Raw genomic sequence first — 22,734 nt, 5'->3', positions numbered from 1 at the left:
ACACGTGCACGCTGATTGGTTGCCTCCAAGGCCAGTAATTCCTGTATATAGTGAGCGAGGCAGTGTTCGGATTAATTCTGTATCCTGAATTCTGTTGGTCTCGGTTTATCTGTCTGCGAGCAGCCTATCTCGATGACGTCCCTCCGGTTTTCGGGATGGCGCACTCCTCGGGTAAGCACTCTTGAATTCCGTTCCTGCTAAAAATTCCGTAATGTTCCGATTTGGTTTTCATACAGGAGTCTGCCCTAACCTCGCCTAGATTCACCAAATTAGTTACTTATGACGCCTTAGTTTTTCAGCTAGACTTACTTGTTCGTTTCCGAGGCATTCCCGTTTTGTTTCACTAAAATATGCATATTGTAGTTTAATAGTATTTCCCTTGGGGTTTGCCTCTGATAGTTCTGTATCACTTTAGGTACGCTAGATTTTGGATAACCTGTAAATTGCATTGTACTACTGCATTGGTAACTAGATGTACAGTTGATTTGTAATTTGAATTTACACTGCTACGAATAACCTATGTATATCACTGAACTTATAGCTCATAACTTTGAATGTATATGTAGAATTATCTTGTAAATAATATTTTAAAAACTAAGGATCACGGTGATTCATTTCGGAATCCGCTAACTAAGCCCTTGTCCATGCCTTTGGTAGGTTCCCAGCCCTTCCATCTTCCCGTTTTGTCGTTCACTAGTTGGCCCTACTGATAGTTACGTACTTGTTTTGTTGGAGATCCGCATAAAGGCTAGTTACTGTTTTTCCAAGTGTGTAGTGTTTCCTTATATTGTGTATTGTGCTCTTACTTCCCCTTTTAACTGTGTTTGCGCCTTGTTTGGTGTGACCACTGTAGTAGGGGTAACAAGAATGTTATAATTTCTCTACTAGCGCTGGAAGTATGTTTCCATCATACGTATAGTACAGTTAAGTTAGGGTAGGCGACGCTGCTTGAATAAGAAAACAAACATTTGGCACAAAAAGAGATCGATCATCTTCTCTATAGAAAATTCGAAATGAATGAGGATAACATGGTTTCGTGATAACTGCGTAAATAACGTGGCCAATAGCAGTTGTTAACTCGTTAGAATTAGAGGCTGAAGTAAACGATCTCTTAGATTTAATGTTATATACTGAAATTAGGTAAGAATGTGATACACCTCAATATATGGCCGAGTAAATCACTGATTTCAGAGGATAGTTTATATTTTCTCGCGTCTAGTTAAATTTTGCAAAGGCTATTTATTCCCATGTAAATTTTTAGCAAGGAGGTTATCATTTCTCAACATGCGTTTGAAATGTTTTCATGAAACATATACGGTTAAGTTAGCTGACACCATTTGAAGAAGAAAACGGCAATGTTTGTCACAGAAGCCTCTGGAGTGATACCAAATTTATCCGAATCCATGACTTTTTTTCCCTCAGAATTTAATGTGAAAAATCAAGGGCCATCTTGTATTCTGAGCCTAACAGTAATGAACACCACTGGCAACTACCGTGGTAACAACGCTGCTTTTCATCCCCCCTGCCACGCGCGTACATAAGACTCGTTGACAAACGACCGCCTTCATTATACATCGCTAGCCACGGCAACTGGTTCTACAGAGTCTGTGTAACATCACTGGATATCGGGAAATAGTGAAAAGAGAATGACGGTCTATTAGCCTCTACATAAACGTTTTTCAAATCTGCATAATGGCATCAAAACACACGAGCCTTCGAATTCTTAGAAAGGCCACGACTCAGTGGCAGAGTTATAACGCGTCTACTGTACCTGACACTTAGTAAAATTAAGTTTTATAGACAGCAGGGATATTTTCATGATGAATCGTCGTTTTGTAAAGATACATGGATCGGGTTTTGCTGGCAAATTTTCAATGGGTTCTCGTCGATATTATGATGCCAATTTTCAGTTAATATTTATTAAACACTCTGAAATGTAGAATAATTTTGCAGCTGCAAGAAAATACAGCATAGGCCTAACTAAAGCCAATATTCGGCGTTAGTGTGAAGATAACGATAGCTTTAAAATGCGTATTGTACAAAAATTGCAGTCAGTGGTCCGTAACATGGGCGCTTTAAAGAAGTCGAAGATGAAATTCTGAGGTATGTGCATGAAAAACAGAAGGGCGGAATGGCCATACCATGGCGCAGTAAACTCGTTCGTTGACCGTCAACGACCGCGATTAGGGCTATACATCGCTAGCTGCTGAAGTTGGCCGAACCCAGCAAGTGAGAGTTGCTTGTAGCTGCCGGTTGTAGCTGATGCTGAGTAAAAGTAACAGTTTTATAGATGGCAAGAATATTTACCTGATGGATTGTCGTAGAGACGCGTGGAATAGATGTTGCTGGCAAATTTTCAATAGGTTCTCTTTGATAATATGATGCCAATTCTAAGTTGAAGGTTATTAATAATTATGTAGCCATAAAATAAAACAAAAAGCACGACTGAAGCTAGTGTTCGGCGTTGGCGTGAAGACAAAGATAGCCTAAAAATGCATACTGTACAAGAAAGGCATTCATACACTTTTACATATTATCGGATTTCGAAAAATAACAAGCAAGTGAGCCATAGTGTGGATATCACCCGCGAAAATGCAAGTTTTGAACAAACTGATTCCTGTTTCCTACCGATTTTAATGTGTACAGGGGTTTTTCCGACTTTTACAAAAAAATCGGATGTAACTACAAGCGAGAATTCATAACAGTGAAAATTTTACTCGCTATAGCGGACTTCTACTGTATTATAAAACCTAAGAACTCAAGATTTCTAATCAAAGTACAGACCCAACTAAAGAACTGATTTAAGTTTGTACTTAGATTTGAGAACACATTTTGAAATGACTGACAACTGATTTGACAATATGTTTACAGGGCTTGACATTCATCATCACATGAAAGGTGAAGGAAAATAGTAACATCATATACAGTATACAATTACAAACGCAAAGATACATGTAATTTACAGTAAAACCTCGTTAATTCGAAGTCGTTGGGACTCAAAAATCGGACTTCGAATTACGTGATTTCGAATCAACCGCCAATTCGCAATTCAGAAGTACCAACCCTTACCGCGTTACAAAATATTCTATGGCCCGTTACTGCATGCAGTTAACATTGATTTACAGTTTATACCCTTCAAATGCCATGAAAAAAGAACTATTTCCAAAATGTATCCAAGAAGGTGCATTTAGAGTATTCAAGTAATGCACTCGGATATCTCACTAACAAACATAACCTCACGCAACGAAAGAAAGAAAGAAAAAAAAAAGCACGATTCAAAGACGAGGAGAAATCTATGCTGGCTCTCATGTGCAAGTGCTTTATTAATTGGATTACTATACGCATTTTAGATGCCTTGTATTTACAAAGGAAGTACCCGATATCCTTAAAATCAAACTTTTCTATGACTATCATTGTACGATTTCCCGCCATGCCACTTCTCTCGTACTTCAGAAATATAAACATTTGCGGCGTCACAAAGTATTCTAAGACCCATTAAAACATGCAATCACCTCTATTCACAGTTTAAACCTTTCTAATGCAATGGAAAAATATTTCCGAAATGTATCCAACAAGGTGCATTTACAACGTTCAAATAATGCACTTGGATAAATCACTGACAAACATAACCTCACGCAACGAAAGAAAAAAATCACACAATTCAAAGACGAGGATAAATTATGCCGGTCCCCCTGTGCAAATGCATTATTTTTTGGATTTCTGTACTGTTTCCATTTGTAGATGCTTTGTACTAGCATGGAAAGTAAGCGACGTCCTTAAAACATTGTAGTTTATCGAACTTTCCTATGACGAGGGGATAAAGTTTCTTGCTTCCATCCCATGTGCATTGCAACATACTACTATGACCCATTTAAAACCATAAGACCGTTTGGGCTCGCATTAAAATAAAGCAATGCAGTTTCACTGGCAATGACAATATTGTTCGGTGCCTACGAATTTATTATCTGAGCTACGCTTTTTCGTCAACTGTCGGCATCGCCAGTGTTCGCGGATTCTGTTTTTCCGCACACTGCCTGTTGCGTGATATTACGGCGTTCCTTAAAAGGTTGAATACAAAAGAATTCCGATTTCATTCAACTTAGCAATCATGAAGCGCACTGTAGACCCACCGAAGTGCGTGTAAGTGCGGAAAGCTACCCTTCCACGTTCCGGAACGCGCGTTCTATTATGACGCGGAGCGGATACGTTTCGAGTTGAAATTACTCTGTAACATACTATTGTTTTAAAATGTAAAGGCAGTTTCGAATTAAAAGTCTGAATTTCGGTAATGGGGCCGACATTGTACTTTGAATTACGAATTATCTGTATTTCGAATTAAACAATTTAAATAACATGGAAAACTGTATCTCATGTTTCCGGGAACGAGAGCTTCTTCGAATTAGACGGGATTTTGAATTAACTGATTTCGAATTATCGAGGTTCTACTGTATATGTTAGTAAAATAGGAACAAGAAGGAACAAGAAAAGGGACTTATAATAGGACAAACATAATGGCATGTCAGTGTGGGAAGAAGGAGCAACAGAAAGGAGAAATACGTACATACACCTCTTCTCAGCCAGCAAACTTGTTTCTGCTTTTCAGTTTCATCAGGAGGGTGGGTATCAAGAGATCTTCAGTCTTGAAGTCGAAGTATGTTAACAAGAAAGCCGGATAAGTACAGGAAAAGGGAAGAAGGATTAGATAAAATACAGGCAGTAAAAGTTTAGAAGCACAGAAAAAACACGAAAGGAAAGATAAGAACTAGAGAGATAAGAACAAGAAAAAATGCATACTGTATTTACGTGAATAATCCCCGCGCCGCCAAAATTCAGGAAGGATCATTTTGAAAAAAATTAAATGAACTAAAATTCCTTCCATCGAAAGAGTAACTTAGGCATAAACAAAGATTTCATATCCCTCTGCGAGGTCCACAGGGTCTACGAAAATATGAACGGGTAAATTTAAGGACATAGTTGCTTCGCCTAAACATATTTCAGATGATAAAAATACATTATCACTGCTATAAAATATATTTGCCATGAAAATTAGCAATTAGGCCTAAGTATTTCATTAATCTGAACTTGGAACAGGCTCAATTCCCTGTAGATTGGAAGATTCGTTATCACTTGCATCACTAGAATCTTCTCCTACTTACAAATTCGTCACACTGCACGTCTAAAACACTTTTCACACGCGAACTCTCTTTACTTGGATATTAACATGACCGATGCTGGATAATTCTTTTTTGTGATATGTAAACATTTGAAAAAGACACACTGGCGAAAACTGCTGTTAGTTTTGTGATACAGTAAAACCTTGTTAATTCAAACTCTTTGGGACGCAAAAATCTGACTTCGAATGACGTGATTTCGAACTAACTGCCAACTTGTGCTTCAGAAATGCCAACCATTGCCACGTCACAAAATATTCAAGACCCGTTGCTGCATGCAACTAACATTGATTCACAGTTTAAACCTTCAAAAAACAACCCAAAATGTACCCAACAAGGTGCATTTACCGTATTCAAATAATGCACTTGGATAACTCAGTGGCAAATATAACCTCACGCAACGAAAGAAAAAAGGAAACATGGACAAGGACAAATTATGCTGATTCCCCTGTGCAAGTGCTTTATTTTTTGGATTACTGTAATTTGCATTTTTAGATGCCTTGTACTTGCATGGAAAGTACCCGACACCGTTATAGAGCGAGGGGAGGAAGTCTTTCGCTTCTATGTGCATTGCAACGCAGTATAGTGACCGCATCTCCTTTAAAAATGTCAGTTTTGGCTAGGCATAAAAAAACCAATGCAGTTTCATTGGCATTGACAGTACTATTCGGTGCGTATGAATCGATTATAATTATGAGCCGTGCTTTTTCGCCAATTTCTTATAATCTATAGCTATTAGTTTTCTGCCAACTGTCGGTATTGCCGGTGTTCGCGGATTCTACTTCTCCACACACTACCTGTTATATGATATTGTGGCATTCGTTAAAACACTGAATACAAAAGAGTTAAGATTTCATTCGAACTTAGCAACTATGATACACACTGCTGACACACTAGTGTAAAGTGCTGGAAGCTACCACCGAACGTTCTGGAAGACGCATTCTATCGTGACACGGAGAAATTTTAAATTTAAATTACTCTGTAAAATACTATTTAAAAAAATGTAAATGCACTTTAAAATGAAAAGTCTGAATTGTTTTCCGTTGTTTAAATATGACATATGGGGGCAGTTTTCTTCCATTTGTGGTTACACAAAGCGTAACTGTACATCCAACTTCGAAATATTGCCATCTTGATGCAAATAAAACCTGCACCCAAATTTCGTGCCTCAATTTATAGAAAAAAAGAAAAAAAATTTGGAGATTTTTCGTACAAATATGGTAATAGAATGAATATAATGGCAGGTTAAGTGTAGGAAGAGGGAGAAACAGAAGGAGACAAGGACAAAAAACAAACAAAAGGACAAGGAAAATCTCTACATCTTCATACACAGCTATTTTCAAATAGATAGTCTCTCTTCTCATCAGTTCTAGTTCATCTACATAAGTCTCTTCTCAGTCCCCAACGACTTCATTTCTGGAGAGAAGTAGAGGAACTGGCATTGATTAGGAGAGGCTATTTGAAGATAGCATGTATGAAGTTGTAGAGATTATCCTTTTCCTTTTGTGTCTTCTTGTTTGTCCTTGCCTCCTGTATATTTCTCGCTCTTCCCACACTCTCCTGCCATTATATTCATCCTATTATGTGTGTCTTTTCTTGTTCCTACCTATATACGACATGACTTGATACATATTTGTTTCTTTCCAGTATTTTTGCATCTCAGCAAGATTACCTACCCTTGATACGATCTTCATGTGCCTGAATATCTGCTTCTACAAGCTGGTGCTTCTTTATGAGATTTTGCACAGAAGCTAAATCTTTGCCAGAGTCTTCTGAAGTAAGAAGAGATTCTACTTCACCAAGCCAGAAGTCTAAGTCTTTAACAGCAGCAATATATGTACGTTGCTTATTAGCTTCCTTTAACTTGACTGTTTTCTCTGTAGTCTTCTGTGTCAAGTACTCCCACTGGTCAGCGATGGATGCAAGCCGAGCCTAAAGAGAGAATGAGGTAAGCAAAATATCGAAACTGGAAGGCAGTTCATACACAATATTATCAAACTGATACATGGTTAGTGAATTTAGAGGCCAGTGCTGATAAAGATGTTCTAACAATGATTCCAAGGAGAGAGCAGTTTTTATTTGCTAGTGCTTCTATTAAATCTATTGTTAGGTAGATAACAGTTTCATTTTTTAAACTGATATTTGGACAACAGAAAAGACTGTTCACAATCTTTTAAGAAGAAACCACAAATCTGTACAATGGACAATATAATACAAATTCATACTAAAATGACTGTATAAAGAATAATACTAACCTCCGAACCCAAACAAGAGTGAAAACATATGTCTATTGTTATGACCTCGCAGAAACTGTTTTAAATGAGCGTTGTGTGCAACCGATGTCAAAAATCTTCAAGTTTATATAATAATGGAAGAGGAGTAAAATCTCAAGAAGCCTGCCTGTTAGTATCCCATACTAAATTCTTATAATCAAGTATACTAACAATTTTGGTTAAAAAAAAAAAATACTGTGTACTTGTAACTAGTTTTCAAAAATTACAAATATGAATTTATGAAAAAAAGGAATTGTTTGTAATTTACTAAAATTAGACAGTGTATAAAGTTTGCATATGTGTTTACATCATTAACACCAAAATCTACGTAGAGTAAACACCATCTACATACCTGCACAGCCTCCTCAGAACCAGCACACTGGTGTTTGTCAATTAAGTTTTGTCCCATTGCCAACACACTCTGGATACGATCGGCATTAGCAGCTAACTCTGCCTCAAAAGCCTGATGTTTCTGATGTTTTGACTGGATGTTAGCAGGGTCCTTGTAGCTCTCCTCTGTAGCTAGTTGAAGCTTTTCAGCAATCCAATTCTCCATCTCATCAGCATCACGACTGAAATTACAATTTACATTGAAAACAGGCATTTATTTACACCGGTGAGCCATTACATTATGACCACCCTGACCTGGGAAAAATTGTTTACAATGTGCTCTACATCGCATCAACACAAATAGGTCTTATAGCGACGATGGGGTAGGAAAGGATTAGGAGCGGAAAGAAAGCATCCGCGGCCTTAATTAAGGTACAGCCCCAGCATTTGCCTGGTGTGAAAATGGTAAACAAGAAAAACCATATTTAGGGCTGCCAGCAGTGGGGTACGGCGGCTGAACACTTGTATGATGATTTCCATTGGAGGCTATTGGACATGGTTGCATGGTTAGGCAGAGACAGTCTGGTGGAGGAGGTTTGATGATCTGGTTAATGTTTTATGGAACACACTGGGGCCAATTATTCTGGTACACCAATCCATAACAGCTATCTGGTATCTGGATGTTAATGGGAACCAAGTCCAACTAATAAAGTCAACAGTGTTCCCTGATGACGACTGCCACTTCCAACAGGACAATACACCACACCACACAGCCAGGAATGTGAAGGACTGATTCCAGGAACACGATAGTGAATTTTCTTTAACCCATTCCAGTCTGGGCCTTAATATCCCTAATGAACGTTCTGGACTGGGCATTTTTAAGGATTTTAAAAACATATCTCTGTACCTATAGGAGATATTTGCACGATTCTTTTTTCTTTGTGCTTGTTTGAGTATCTAGTTTTGAAAAACGCTGTTTGTATCATGTCAACTATCATTTGAGATTTTAAAATTGTTTATATATTATTCCATGTTTTGCAAATGGAAAAAAGTGTGACTGATAACCAAGCAAGTACTGTTTTCTGAAATACTATTATATTTACCCTATTTTGCTAACATAAAATGTGAATTTCAATTACAAAACAACAATAATGGGTATGATATAAAAATAATTATTTTTCAATTATAATAGAAATAATTACAATAATGAAAATGGGAGCACTTACGACATTTATTTTAATTATAATCATTATAAAATATCAAAGCCATTTTGACAGTGCTGATATAATTATTTTATTATTATTATTGATATATACAGTCGTATCAGCACACACGTTTTTAAAACATAACCGGTTTTCGGACACTAAGGTCCATCATCAGTGTTAATATTTAAATTTAATTTCACATAAGTGTGTCGTCAAAATGAGTTAAAAATGAGTTTAAATTTGTAGCCCTGTTGACATCAACTGTAAAATGAGAAAAAAGAAACCAAGTGTTAAAATTATGAAATCAATACATGTAAACTTACAATGTTGTTGTAAAAATTATGGACATACCATGTTAAGGCTGGCTTTCCTTCGTGCTCAGGCTGTTGGTCGAGTACTAACAAGCGTTCAGCTTTAACTACGGAACCGCACTGCAAGCACATGATGTTACGTCACCTCAAGGTTACGTAGTGAGCACCTGATGTTTACGTCAACTCAAGATTGTAAACAAGATGTTGCTTGCGGCTGTTTCATTTAAAATTTTATCTGGTTCCCTAGTCTGTGCTAAAAATATCTCAATGTTTTCACGTGTATTTAATTCAAATCCATAATTACCTTTAAAAATTAACTTCATGTCCTTTTCGATCCCTAAAAAGCTATGGTTATTGTTATAAATGTGTTCCGCAAAAGCTGAATACTTGTTGTACTTTATTGCCTTAAAATGTTCTTGATATCTTTGATTTAAGGTTCGCCCGGTTCTACCTATATAAAACTTTTTACAGTCGTTACAAGTGAGCCTGTATACTCCCGAATTAGTATATATATCTTTTTTATTGACACTGTGTGCATTATATATATGTTCTGATATTTTATTTCTGGTTCGGAAAGCTGTTTTTAGTTGAAATTTCTTAAATATATTCGCGATTTTAAAAACTTGACTTCCAAAATATGTAAATGTCACAAATTTATTATGTTCATGGATTTTCTTTCTTTTCTCATGGTTTTTCTTTTTTTCTCCATTTTCTTTCTTACGTATAATATTGTCTATCATTTCTGGGTTGTAGCCATTTGCTTTAGCAATTTGTTTTATTATTCTAATTTCTTTCAGTTTGTTTTCATTACTCAAGGGAAGTTTTAGTAATCTACTAATGTAGCTGTTGTAAGCTGATTGTTTGTGGGTTCCTGGGTGGTTGGAATCTTTATTGATGGTAGTGATGGCCTGTGTGGGTTTCCTAAAAATATCGAAATCTATCCTATTGTTGGTTTTTGTTAATGTGAGGTCCAAAAAATTTAACTTTTTATCGATTTCTTTCTCCATAGTGAATTTAATGTTGCTGTCAAGCAAATTCAAACAACCCAGAAATGTTTCGGGAGTAATGAGGTCTCCATTTAAAAATACCACCGTGTCGTCAACAAAACGGACCCATAATTTTATTTCTTTCTGATATGTGTTCAAAATGGTTTTCTCAAGATTATTTAAATAAATATTGGCTAAGAAACCTGATAGTGGGCTGCCCATTGGTAAACCTGTGTTTTGCTGGTAGTACTTCCCGTTGAATGTAAAGTAATTATTTTCTAATATTAGAGTTAATAAGTTTATCGTTTCATTAATTTCTATGTGACTTAGTCTATCTTGATTCTTTAAGTTTTCTTCTATTAAGTTTATGGTCTCTTTAATAGGAATATTGGAATACATGTTGGTCACGTCATATGATACCATTACAGTTTCTTCGTTTATTTCTGTTGATTGTATTTTGGAAATAGCTTCCAGAGAATTCGATATTGAATTACTATTTTCTAGTGTAATGTGGTTTTGTAAGTGTTTAAGTAAATATTTTGATAATTGAAATGTGGGACTGTTACGACAATTAATTATAGGTCTAACAGGGTAATTCTCTTTGTGAATTTTTGGGAGAGACTTTAAAGTTGGGCATCTTGGGTTCATCAGGACTAATTTTTGTTTCTCTTTTTCATTTATTATGAACTGTGTGTCCTTTAGAGTTTCTTTTATTTTTGTGTTTAAGTATTTATTTAAATAATCTTGAGAAAACCATTTTGAACACATATCAGAAAGAAATAAAATTATGGGTCCGTTTTGTTGACGACACGGTGGTATTTTTAAATGGAGACCTCATTACTCCCGAAACATTTCTGGGTTGTTTGAATTTGCTTGACAGCAACATTAAATTCACTATGGAGAAAGAAATCGATAAAAAGTTAAATTTTTTGGACCTCACATTAACAAAAACCAACAATAGGATAGATTTCGATATTTTTAGGAAACCCACACAGGCCATCACTACCATCAATAAAGATTCCAACCACCCAGGAACCCACAAACAATCAGCTTACAACAGCTACATTAGTAGATTACTAAAACTTCCCTTGAGTAATGAAAACAAACTGAAAGAAATTAGAATAATAAAACAAATTGCTAAAGCAAATGGCTACAACCCAGAAATGATAGACAATATTATACGTAAGAAAGAAAATGGAGAAAAAAAGAAAAACCATGAGAAAAGAAAGAAAATCCATGAACATAATAAATTTGTGACATTTACATATTTTGGAAGTCAAGTTTTTAAAATCGCGAATATATTTAAGAAATTTCAACTAAAAACAGCTTTCCGAACCAGAAATAAAATATCAGAACATATATATAATGCACACAGTGTCAATAAAAAAGATATATATACTAATTCGGGAGTATACAGGCTCACTTGAAACGACTGTAAAAAGTTTTATATAGGTAGAACCGGGCGAACCTTAAATCAAAGATATCAAGAACATTTTAAGGCAATAAAGTACAACAAGTATTCAGCTTTTGCGGAACACATTTATAACAATAACCATAGCTTTTTAGGGATCGAAAAGGACATGAAGTTAATTTTTAAAGGTAATTATGGATTTGAATTAAATACACGTGAAAACATTGAGATATTTTTAGCACAGACTAGGGAACCAGATAAAATTTTAAATGAAACAGCCGCAAGCAACATCTTGTTTACAATCTTGAGTTGACGTAAACATCAGGTGCTCACTACGTAACCTTGAGGTGACGTAACATCATGTGCTTGCAGTGCGGTTCCGTAGTTAAAGCTGAACGCTTGTTAGTACTCGACCAACAGCCTGAGCACGAAGGAAAGCCAGCCTTAACATGGTATGTCCATAATTTTTACAACAACATTGTAAGTTTACATGTATTGATTTCATAATTTTAACACTTGGTTTCTTTTTTCTCATTTTACAGTTGATGTCAACAGGGCTACAAATTTAAACTCATTTTTAACTCATTTTGACGACACACTTATGTGAAATTAAATTTAAATATTAACACTGATGATGGACCTTAGTGTCCGAAAACCGGTTATGTTTTAAAAACGTGTGTGCTGATACGACTGTATATATCAATAATAATAATAAAATTTATTTTAATTGATAAATTTTGACAAAAGTTACTCAAATGTAAAGTTATTGTTCCATTTACCACAAAAGACTTCTGAGAAAGAGAAAATAGTCTTCTGAACAGACAACTTTACTAATATGTAGACAATCTTACGTATTCACGCAAATATGAAATACGCGCGAACATGCGGTAGGCCGTAAAACGAACTCCAATCATAATGAAATGTAAGAAGTTGTTTCAAATTCATATGTCAATAATATGTTCATTTGCGCATAAACATATATCATAAAATATCGAAAATATCACTTTCATCAAGCACGTGTTTGCCGCAAGAAGCCATTGCCATGTATCAGAGCTCACTGAGTGACAACATCTACTGATGCATGCTGGTTAAAAATGTCGTAAATTCTCTGACATAGGCATATAATACTGCCATCTGCTTAAATACTCGCATAACTAATACATGAAGAAACATGATGTAACCACCAGAATGCGTGCATAGCTCGTTCTGGATTTTATGAGCGTTATTTCGGCCGCTGCGAGCTATGCTCGCAGTTAGACCAGAAAGAGTTAATGCCGTGGCCCGAAATAGCCCCAGTATGAACCTCACTGAACATTTGTGGTTCAACTTGGAACAGCAGGTTCATGCTACACCTAAACCACCACCGAGCAGTGTACCCCAACTGGAGGACCTGCTGTTGCACTTGTGGTACTACATACTCAGGGTACCCTCTGACAACTCCCTAAATCAATGTCTTGCTGAGTGGCCATGGTTATGTGAGCAAATGGTGGACTTACTTTATTGTTAGTTAGATGGTTATAACGTAATGGCTCATTGGTTTATATGTTAATATATAAAAGTTTACCAGCAACATAACTAACAATTCTTCATCCTCTGCGCAAATTTCAATTAGTATACTTAAGCTTTACATTTTGAACAGGGATACAATTAGACAGCATATAATCTATGTTGAACAAATACAAGGAAAATGCAGTCTACACAAATGAATAACTGATATCGGTTTCTTTTTGTTGGCCAATGTCTTCCAACATGGCAACAACAACAATAACAAGTTCTATTCTTCTTAACACAGTGTGTCCAGAAATTGAAACAAAGCACATTGCTTTTACAACATGAATCCTAGAATATAAAAAAGTAAAATATAATTGACAAAATTTTGTTGGAAACATTAGTACAATGTGAGAATGATTTAAAATGGAGATTATTGGACTGCTGCAAATCTGGCATGTAATTTCCACTGTACTATCATTCTTCAGGGTGTAAGAGTTAAATAAGCACATATTTAGGATGGCTGATGTGATTTCTCATTCTGGGTCATCGTACCTGGCTAAAGGAAAACTACATTATTGCAAAGGCAGAGCAAGTTGGTAATAGTGCTACAGAAAAAAAGTAGCATGTGAATGAGAAAAAATAAAGGTTGGCTTCAACGGACAAACTGTAACCACTGGGCATTCCACGGACAAAAAGCAAAGTTTACAGAAATCAAAAACAGGATATGTGAATATGCGACTAAAAAACAGTTTCGATTTGCGGTCACGAGTGAAATATACCAGTTGAATGCTATAACAATAGTGTTAAAAAATTATGGGTTGTAAGGCTAGCCGTACATGGCTCATGGATTTTTGAACAAAATAACCAGTTGGTGTAGGAAAACTAGCATTGTGACATCTCACAGCCAATTATGAACAAAAGACTGAATATTCACAGATTTGTTTAGGGTTTGCACCACAGAAATTTGGATGTACTCTTGCAAATTGGTGATTCAGACCAGACACTAGTACAATTTTTAAAAGCTGCTACACTACACTAATTAAAATTACTACAATGTTCAGTTTTTCAGTCTGTCAAAACCACGAAAAGCAGCACTATAACAGACAATAACTGTGCAAAATGGACAGTTATTTTTACAATTTTAAAGGTAAGTTACAATGTTTCATTTCAGGTTTCTGACAGTTGTATTAACCAAGTTGACGCTGAAAAAGAATGGCTTCCTTCTATATAAAAATATAATTATGAAGAAGTTGCTTCATAATTTTATAATTTAATGTACTGCAGTAAATATTCAACGAAACCGTGTATATATGTTAAACAAGGTTTATGCTAACAGCTGTGACGAAGCTTCAATTAATAGTGATTAGAGCCTGGATGTTTGGCAACTTTTTTCGTTTTCTTTACAAGGGCTACATGTAATTAGAGTAGCATCCTGCTTCACAGAATTTACTGAGCTTGGAACATCTTAAGTAGGCCTCAGACCTAGGGCAGTAATGGAAACCCCCTTTCATTTGATAGACAAGGGGACTGCTTGGAAACAACTTGGAGAATGATGGGAAGCCATTAATGTTAATGGGGCTTATATATATATTAAAAAAAAAAAAATAGAACTGGCTGAGCCAGCAAATCGGATGCATGTGGATGTGTTAGGAGTTGTTAATTCAGGGAAGGGGTGATGAGTAAGAGAGATTATAAACTGTTCCCGACAGGTATTATAAAGGGAAGGACAGAGTGTGGGGTAGGACTGTTCATAAGAAATACTATTGCATGCAATATAGTTTCTGTTAGGCATGAACATAAGCAAATTATGTGGGTAGATTGGCAGTTGGAGGAATTATGACGAGAATTGTCTCCGCTTATTCACTACGTGAGGGTGCCCAGGAGGAGGAAGTCGATAAGTTTTATGAAGCTCCGAGTGACAACATCATAATCAGGGTCAACAGCAAGTACAGGATAGTGCTAATCGGCAATTTTAATGCAAGAGTTGGAAGCTAACAGGAATGGGAAGCATTTACTGGACTTCTGTGCCAGTATGTGATTAGTGATTACAAATACCGTATAATCTCGAATACCACCAGCCACTGAGTAAGACCCGCACCCTTATTTCGAAAGAACAAAATTTAAAAAAAAAAAGTGAAGTCAAAATTATTTACAATCTTTACGATCACACATCAAATGATTAGAAAATACAAATAAAAGTAAACAAACATTTCCAGAACGATATCCGAGTTCATTCATCATCATCATCATCATCATCAGTACCAACTTTGGAACTTTCATCGCCATCACCTTCCCACAAAATGTCGTCACTGCCATCCATAGCATTAGAAATGCTACATTTCCTGAAGCTCTTCTGTATGAGGTCTCCGGGGATACGATCCCATGCGTCAAAATCCGCGAACACAGCAGCTGAACTTCCGGGCGCTATTGGTAGTTGGAGTCAGTGTGTGATTATTAGCTGCCATCCATTCTGTATAGAGCTGTTTCAAGGCTGCTTTAAATGGATGCTTCACGCAGACATCCAGCGGCTGTAGCATAGACGTCATCCCGCCTGAAATGACTGCTAGATCGGTTTTCCCATCCTTGATATGTTTCTTCACAGAGTCTGTTGTGTGGCCGCGGTAACTGTCGAGAACAAGCAAGCTCTTTTGTCCCAATAATGCAGCAGGGCGACGTTGCCAGACACACTTTACCCTGTCTTCCACAAGTGAACTGTCCATCCAGCTGGAGTTCTGAGATCTGACGATAACACCAGCAGGTAGATTTTTAGGAAGCACCATTCGCTTGAGAAAAATGCTCGATGGCAATTTGGTTCCGCCTGCGAGAATACACAACATTACCGTACACCGTTGTTTTTCATTACCACCTGTTCTAATGGTAACATTTTTCGCACCCTTAACATTTACAGTCCTGTCCACTGGCATTTCAAAGTAGACTGGTGTCTGATCTGCATTGCCGATTTGGGAAAGCAAATATGCATTTTCCTTCCGCAACCGAATTATGCGATGCTGAAACGACAATAACTTCTCATCGTAGGCACCAGGAAGACTCTGTGAAATTGAGGTACACGCACACACATTAATGGTGTCCCTACATAAACAATCAACACTGCCCCACTCCAGTACTGAAAAGGAGGGGAGAGAGTAAAGGGATAGTGTTGAAGGCCACTCCAGTACTGAAAAGGAGGGGAAGGGAGTGAACAGGTAGTGCTGAATACACAGTGTGTGTATTCCGGCGTTATACTGTAACGTAAAAAGATGGCTCCTATCCTATCACAGGTGAATCGAGGCCGTATTATTGGCATGTGGGAGGCTCACATGGTCCCCCAAGCAATAGCATAAGCAATACCATGCAGTCTTAAGACAGTTTGGAGATCGATAGAAATATGGCAAGAACGAGGTGAAGGATTGGAAGACCCGATATAACGCAGCTACAAAATATTCCTAACTAGTATAAAATACTTTTCGGTTAAAAACCTCCTTTACTTCTTAATACTGTAATTAACAGAGTAGGCTACTTTCTAATTTAAATGTTAAAATGCTATTTGTTCGGGGCGTCGACCTATAGAGTTCTTTTGCCCTTACTTGCACAATATATGAACCTGCATGTAATTGGAATTGCGAAAGTGTTGAGTGTTGAATGTGAGAAACGTTAAGGACGACACAAACACGCAGTCCCCAGGTCAGGGATATAATAATTTACAATTAAAACCCCCTGACCTGGCCGGGAATCAAACCCGGGGCGGCCGGACGCATTTCCCCGTACACCGCGGGGCTGGACGAGTAGGTAACCTAATGCTGTATTTCAATACATCCGCCACTGTGCCCATTTCAATCACAACGAAGTCTTGTAGCGGGCTGTCTGCATGCAGTCCATGCAGCAATGCGTTAAGCGAGAAGGTGAGTCATTGTGCCTTTGACACTACCCCCTTCACTCCCTTCCCCCATGTTTTGTACTGGACTGACCTTCAACACTACCCCTTCACTCTCTCCCCTTCTTTTCAGTACTGGAGTGAGGCAGTGTTGATTATGTCAGGACACCATTAATGTGCACGTCTGTACACCTTTGTATGCTCAACGCATTTCTTTTATAAAAATTACAAACCCGTCCTCAGCTTGCCTTTAAACCCCTCTGATGAAAGTTGCTTTGTGATCTCTAATGCCGTTACCCGACACAAATCGGTTGACACACCGTAACCCAATTCCCGCCTTTCTGTCACATATTTAATAAAGTTTTTTTTTCAATTTCTGGAAACTGTACACTCAGTCCACGAAAAGCTCTATGATCACCACTACATGTTAATAGTGTATTTTTCTTCTTTCTCCAATCGCGAATACACAACTCGTCAATATCGCATTTCCTACCAGCGGGATGATTTCCAATAATTTCAGCTTCCCGAACTACTTTCAGTTTCTCACTCGCAGTAAAACATTGCAAACGCTTTGTGGAATTCATGTTGATACTCTGAGAACGTGCGCGAGACTGATGCCAAGTGTGGAAGTAGCGTATACTGAGAGCGGAGAGCACTGTTGTCAAGCCGTGCTAGCGGTGATGCTTGATTTACGCGCATTCGGAAGTATAAATTTCCCAAAATTTTAAACAAGACCCGCACCTAATTTTGGAAGTGATATTTTCGAAAAAACAGTGCATGTGGTATTCGAGATTATATGGTACATTCTTCAGACATAAGGCCACTACATATCGAAGGATAGGTCTTACGGCAACAATGGGACAGGAAAGGCCTAGGAGTGGGAATGAAGCGGCCATGGCCATAATGAAGATTCACACTCCGCCATTTGCCTGGTGTTAAAATGGGAAACCACGGAAAACCATCTCCAGGACTGCCAACAGTAGGGTTCGAACCCACTATCTCCTGGATGCAAACTCACAGCTGTGCACCCCTAACCGCCCAGCCAACTCGCCTGGTGTGATTGAAAAATTATGTGAGAAGAATGAACGTGTGTCTGCCTCCACAATGTAACCATCTGAGAGAATAAGTTTATTACACAATCATAAACAGATAAATCCTACACAGGTGTTCTGTACCTATTGTCGTGTATTTTAAAAACCTATTTTCGCATCCCTGTAATAATAATAATAATAATAATAATAATAATAATAATAATAATAATAATACATTAACGTTATTAGTTAAATGTAAAACTGATTACATTTATAGTTTTCAGAGACGCTGAGGTGCTAGAATTTTGTCCTGCTGAAGTTTTTACGTGCCAGTAAATCTAGGGACACGAGGATGACGTATCTGAGCACCTTCAAATATCACTGGACTGAACCAGGATCAAACCTGCAAAGTTAGATTCAGAAGGCCAGCGCCTCAACTGTCAGACCTACTCAGTCCTGCTATATCTTTGTAGACCACAATTCAATAACTGAATATGGAAGGAAGAGTTTAACAAGTTTCTTGATACATTCACTGCTGGTGACGCATGTTTAGTGTGCGAGACCGCTTGTTGCATAATGTGTATTATTTGGTCTAGCTTGGCAGCTAAATCTGTAAGTTTGTACTTGTGCTTGACTAAAGCCATAAGGAATGTTTCACTGCTAGCAGTTTTGTCTTATTTATAGTGTTGGCAACATGTTGGATAACCTCCCTGGAAAACATTTGAGCAGCCTAGCTTCTGCACTCTAGATGGTATTTAAATTGGCTAGCAGATCGAGACTTCGTAGCACTTCACAAATTGTTGAATATTTCGGAAGCTATGCTAGTCAATTACACAAAATATTCAGGGTGTATTACCAATTGTATCTTGAATAACGCCGGGTGCGAATAGAATATACCTGTACATAATTTGCAAAGTTTACATATTTAGTAGTCTCCCACAAGTCCAACCCCTCGTCCACGTCGTGGGAGATGAGCAACGTCATCAAGTAGGGAATAGCCTGTGGGGGTGAAGTACAGTGGGGACTGTGTGGGCCCCGAGACCGCTACGGTAGCTGTGAAGGCCCTACAGGAATCCTGAAAAAGATGGCGGCTAACGGAGCTCTGGTGAAGTCACGACAGGCCTAGCAAGCCAGTGATGGATATTAACTTGCTTTCAAGGAAACAAGGAACGATAAGCTGGACGAATGTAACAGGCAACGACCCTGGCGAGGAACAGAATTACGAATTGGCATAATGAATATACAAACATTGACTGGAAAAGTAGAAGAGGTTGTAGACATGATGGAAAGAAGAAAACTTGATGTGCTAGGGCTGCAGAGACTAAGTGGAGGGGTGAGGGTAGGAGAGAGCTGAGGAATGGTTTTTGGTTGCACTGGATAGGAAATGATGAGGGAAAGCGAAATGGAGTAGGAGTGGTAGTAAGAAATGGATTGAAAGAGGAAGTAAAAGGGATAAGTGACAGGTTGATAAAAGTCAAAATAACAGTCAAAGGAAAAAACTGGGAAATTGTACAAGTGTATGCTCCACAAGCAGGATGCACGCAACAAGATAAAGATGACTGAGGAAGAATTGGAGAGACAATTGAATGGACAAAATAACATGGTAATGGGGGACTTGAATGCCCATGTAGGAATGAAAAGGAAGGGTTCTGAGAACGTGCTTGGAGTGGAAGGATGGGGAAGTAGGAATAAAGAAGGAGAAAGACTACTGGATTTGTGCAAAAGAAATGGGATGATGGTCGGGAACTCGTGGTTCAAAAAGAGAGAAAGCCATAAGATAACATGGTATAGCAGTGACTGGTCTAGGAAATCCACCATAGATTACATGATCTACGACTGGGAAATGAAGAGGAATGTTATAGATGTAAGAGTAATACCTTCGGAGGCCCTAGATAGTGACCACAGACTACTGGTAATGAAACTGAGAACAATGACGGAAAGGAAGAGAACAGAGAAGCAAGAAAGATGTATCAAAATATGGAAACTGAAGGAAAAGGAAACCAAGGAAGAATACCAGGAAAAAATAAGATTGAACGTACCAACAGATGATACAAAAACAGGAGAGGAGGAATGGGAAACGTTCAAGAGGACACTAGTAAAAACTGCAGAGGAAGTTTGTGGAGAACTAGTGCCAGGAAAAGATGCAAGGAGACCCCATGGCGGAACGAGAGTCAAAGTGGCAGTTAGGGAGACAGTAAAATTAAATTAAATTCAATACAACGACGTTTTATTGTGATTCAATCGCATGTCAAATGGTACTAGTTTCGGCATCTATGTGCCATCATCAGCCTTAAGTACAAATTAAACCATATATATATCTTCCTAAAACATCTAAAACTCATTTTAACACATTATAAAATACAATTACTGTAGTGATACATGAGATAAGTTAAAATTATGATGCAATTGATTGCTGTGATGTAAAATTCTTAAAACCGGCTGTTCGTTACATAGTTCAGTCTGTGTACATCCGGCTCTGTCTGTATAACAACACGTTTAACATACTGCTCAAGGTTTAAATTGAAGTGGGAATTCATCTTTATTTATATCATGATCTTACATGATCAAAGTGAACTTCTCCGGAACCACCTAATATCAAAGGAATAAATGTCACTCATATAGATTGCATACAACAGCACAAATTCACTTATCCCGGATGTACACAGACTGAACTATGTAACGAACAGCCAGAATTTTAAGAATTTTATATCACAGCAATCAATTGCATCATAATTTTAACTTATCTCATGTATCACTACAGTAATTGTATTTTATAATGTGTTAAAATGTGTTTTAGATGTTTTAGGAATATATATGTGGTTTAATTTGTACTTAAGGCTGATGATGGCACATACTGTAGATGCCGAAACTAGTACCATTTAACCATTTGACATGTGATTGAATCACAATAAAACATTATTGAATAGGTGGACCTTGAAAGAATTTAATTTTACTGTAATCCCACTTCAATACGGAACCAATGAAATTCATAACTATAAGTTAGGGAGAAAAATAAAGCTTTCAGAGTGTGGTTTCAAAAGAGGACAAGACAAGAATATAAGACAAAAATGAAGCTAAAAAGGTTGTAACAGAGGAGAAGAAAAAATGGATGGAAAAGTGGACAAACATTATGGAAGAGGATAGCAAAGGAAATAAAGTACTGTATGAAATAGTCAAGAGTAAGAGGAAAGGCAAGAGGGAAGATGTTATAATGATAGACAAAAATGGAAATGAAGTGCAGGAAGTGGAAAAACTCAAAGGAATGTGGAAGGAGTATTTTGAAAATTTACTAAACCCACAAGGATGCACTGAAGAGGAAAGTAGAAGCAGGGAGGAAGTAAGAAATATGGAAGAAGAAAAAGACTTAACATGGGCAGAAGTGGAGCTAGCACTGGACAAGATAAAAGGAGGGAAAGCCCAAGGGTTAGATGAAGTATTGAGATGGTGAAGGCAGCAGGAGGGATAGTGAAACAGTGGCTTTATCGTGTGTGAAAGTAGTATGGAAGGAAAGGAAGATCCCTGGAGATTGGAAGAAGGGGGTTATCATACCCATTTTCAAGAAGGGGAATAGAAAAGAGTTTAAGAACTATAGGGGAGTCACACTGATATGCCACTGTGCAAAGGTGTTTGAGAACATTCTGGAGAATATAATCAGGAAGAGGGCAGAAGAAAAGTTAAGAGAAGAGCAGTATGGGTTCAGATCAGGAAGGTCCACAGTAGATCTTATATTCGCAGTAAGGTAACTACAAGAGCGTCATTATGAATGGAGTAAGGATCTTGTGATGGCCTTCATGGACTTTGAGAAAGCTTATGACCGTGTGTGTAGAAACAAGGTATGGGAATCCTTGCAGAGAAAAGGTGTCTAGGAACAGACCGTAGAAAGAGTGAAGGAGATGTACAATGGGAATGTCAGTTGTGTGAAAATAGGAGGAGAGAGAGAGAACAGGCTGGTTTGAGCAAAAAGGTGGATTAAGACAAGGAAGTGCTCTGTCACCTTTGCTCTTCGTAGTAACAATGGATGAGATAATGACAAAAGTGGCAAGGAAAATTGGAGAAGGAAAAATGAAAGTGATGATGTTTGCAGATGACCTGTTAGTCTGGGGAGAAAAGGAAGAGGATATCCAAGAACAGTTAGATGCTTGGGTAGATGAGGTGGAACAATATGGAATTAAATTTAATACCCAAAAGAGCGAGATAGTGATCACAACTAGAAAAAGAGACCTACGAGAGGGATAATGCTTGGAGGCGAACAGATTAGGAAGGTAGAGAGTTTCAAGTACTTTGGAAGTATCACAGAGGAAAGTGGAAGAAATGATAAGGAAATAATCGAGCGTGGAAGACAAGCAGGAGCATTCCTGAAAAGTGTCAGAAGCCTAGTTTGGAGCAAGGAAGTCCCTCAGAGAAGCAAAAATGGTAATATACAGGACGTACTATATACCTATTCTGACGTATGCAGCTGAGACATGGGTAATGAGGCAGAGAGCTGTGAATAGAATACAGGCAAGTGAAATGAAATTTCTGAGAAGTAGGATAGGAGTGACAAGATTGGATAAGATGAGAAATGAGATGGTTTGCGATATAGTAAAAGAAGAGCCACTACAGAATAGGATAGAGGCATTTAGACTTAGATGGTATGGACACATGAAGAGAACGA

At 37.6% G+C, this 22,734-nt stretch overlaps 1 protein-coding gene across 4 annotated transcripts in view; it reads right to left on the bottom strand.

The window, feature by feature from the left end:
• Positions 1–22,734, bottom strand: part of alpha-Spec (alpha spectrin) — a 459,851-nt gene that overhangs the window by 150,405 nt on the left and 286,712 nt on the right. For all 4 annotated transcript variants that reach the window (XM_067138066.2, XM_067138067.2, XM_067138068.2 and 1 more), the window contains 2 exons: positions 7,797–8,016; positions 6,848–7,103 (listed from right to left, as the gene is read on the bottom strand). In XM_067138066.2, the coding sequence (XP_066994167.1) occupies positions 6,848–7,103; positions 7,797–8,016 (476 nt within the window). The remainder of the gene's footprint in view (positions 1–6,847; positions 7,104–7,796; positions 8,017–22,734) is intronic.

This window comes from Anabrus simplex, chromosome 1, assembly GCF_040414725.1.
Source record: "Anabrus simplex isolate iqAnaSimp1 chromosome 1, ASM4041472v1, whole genome shotgun sequence".
NCBI classification, from domain to species: Eukaryota; Metazoa; Arthropoda; class Insecta; order Orthoptera; family Tettigoniidae; genus Anabrus; species Anabrus simplex.
This window is presented reverse-complemented; position numbering and strand designations above follow the sequence as displayed.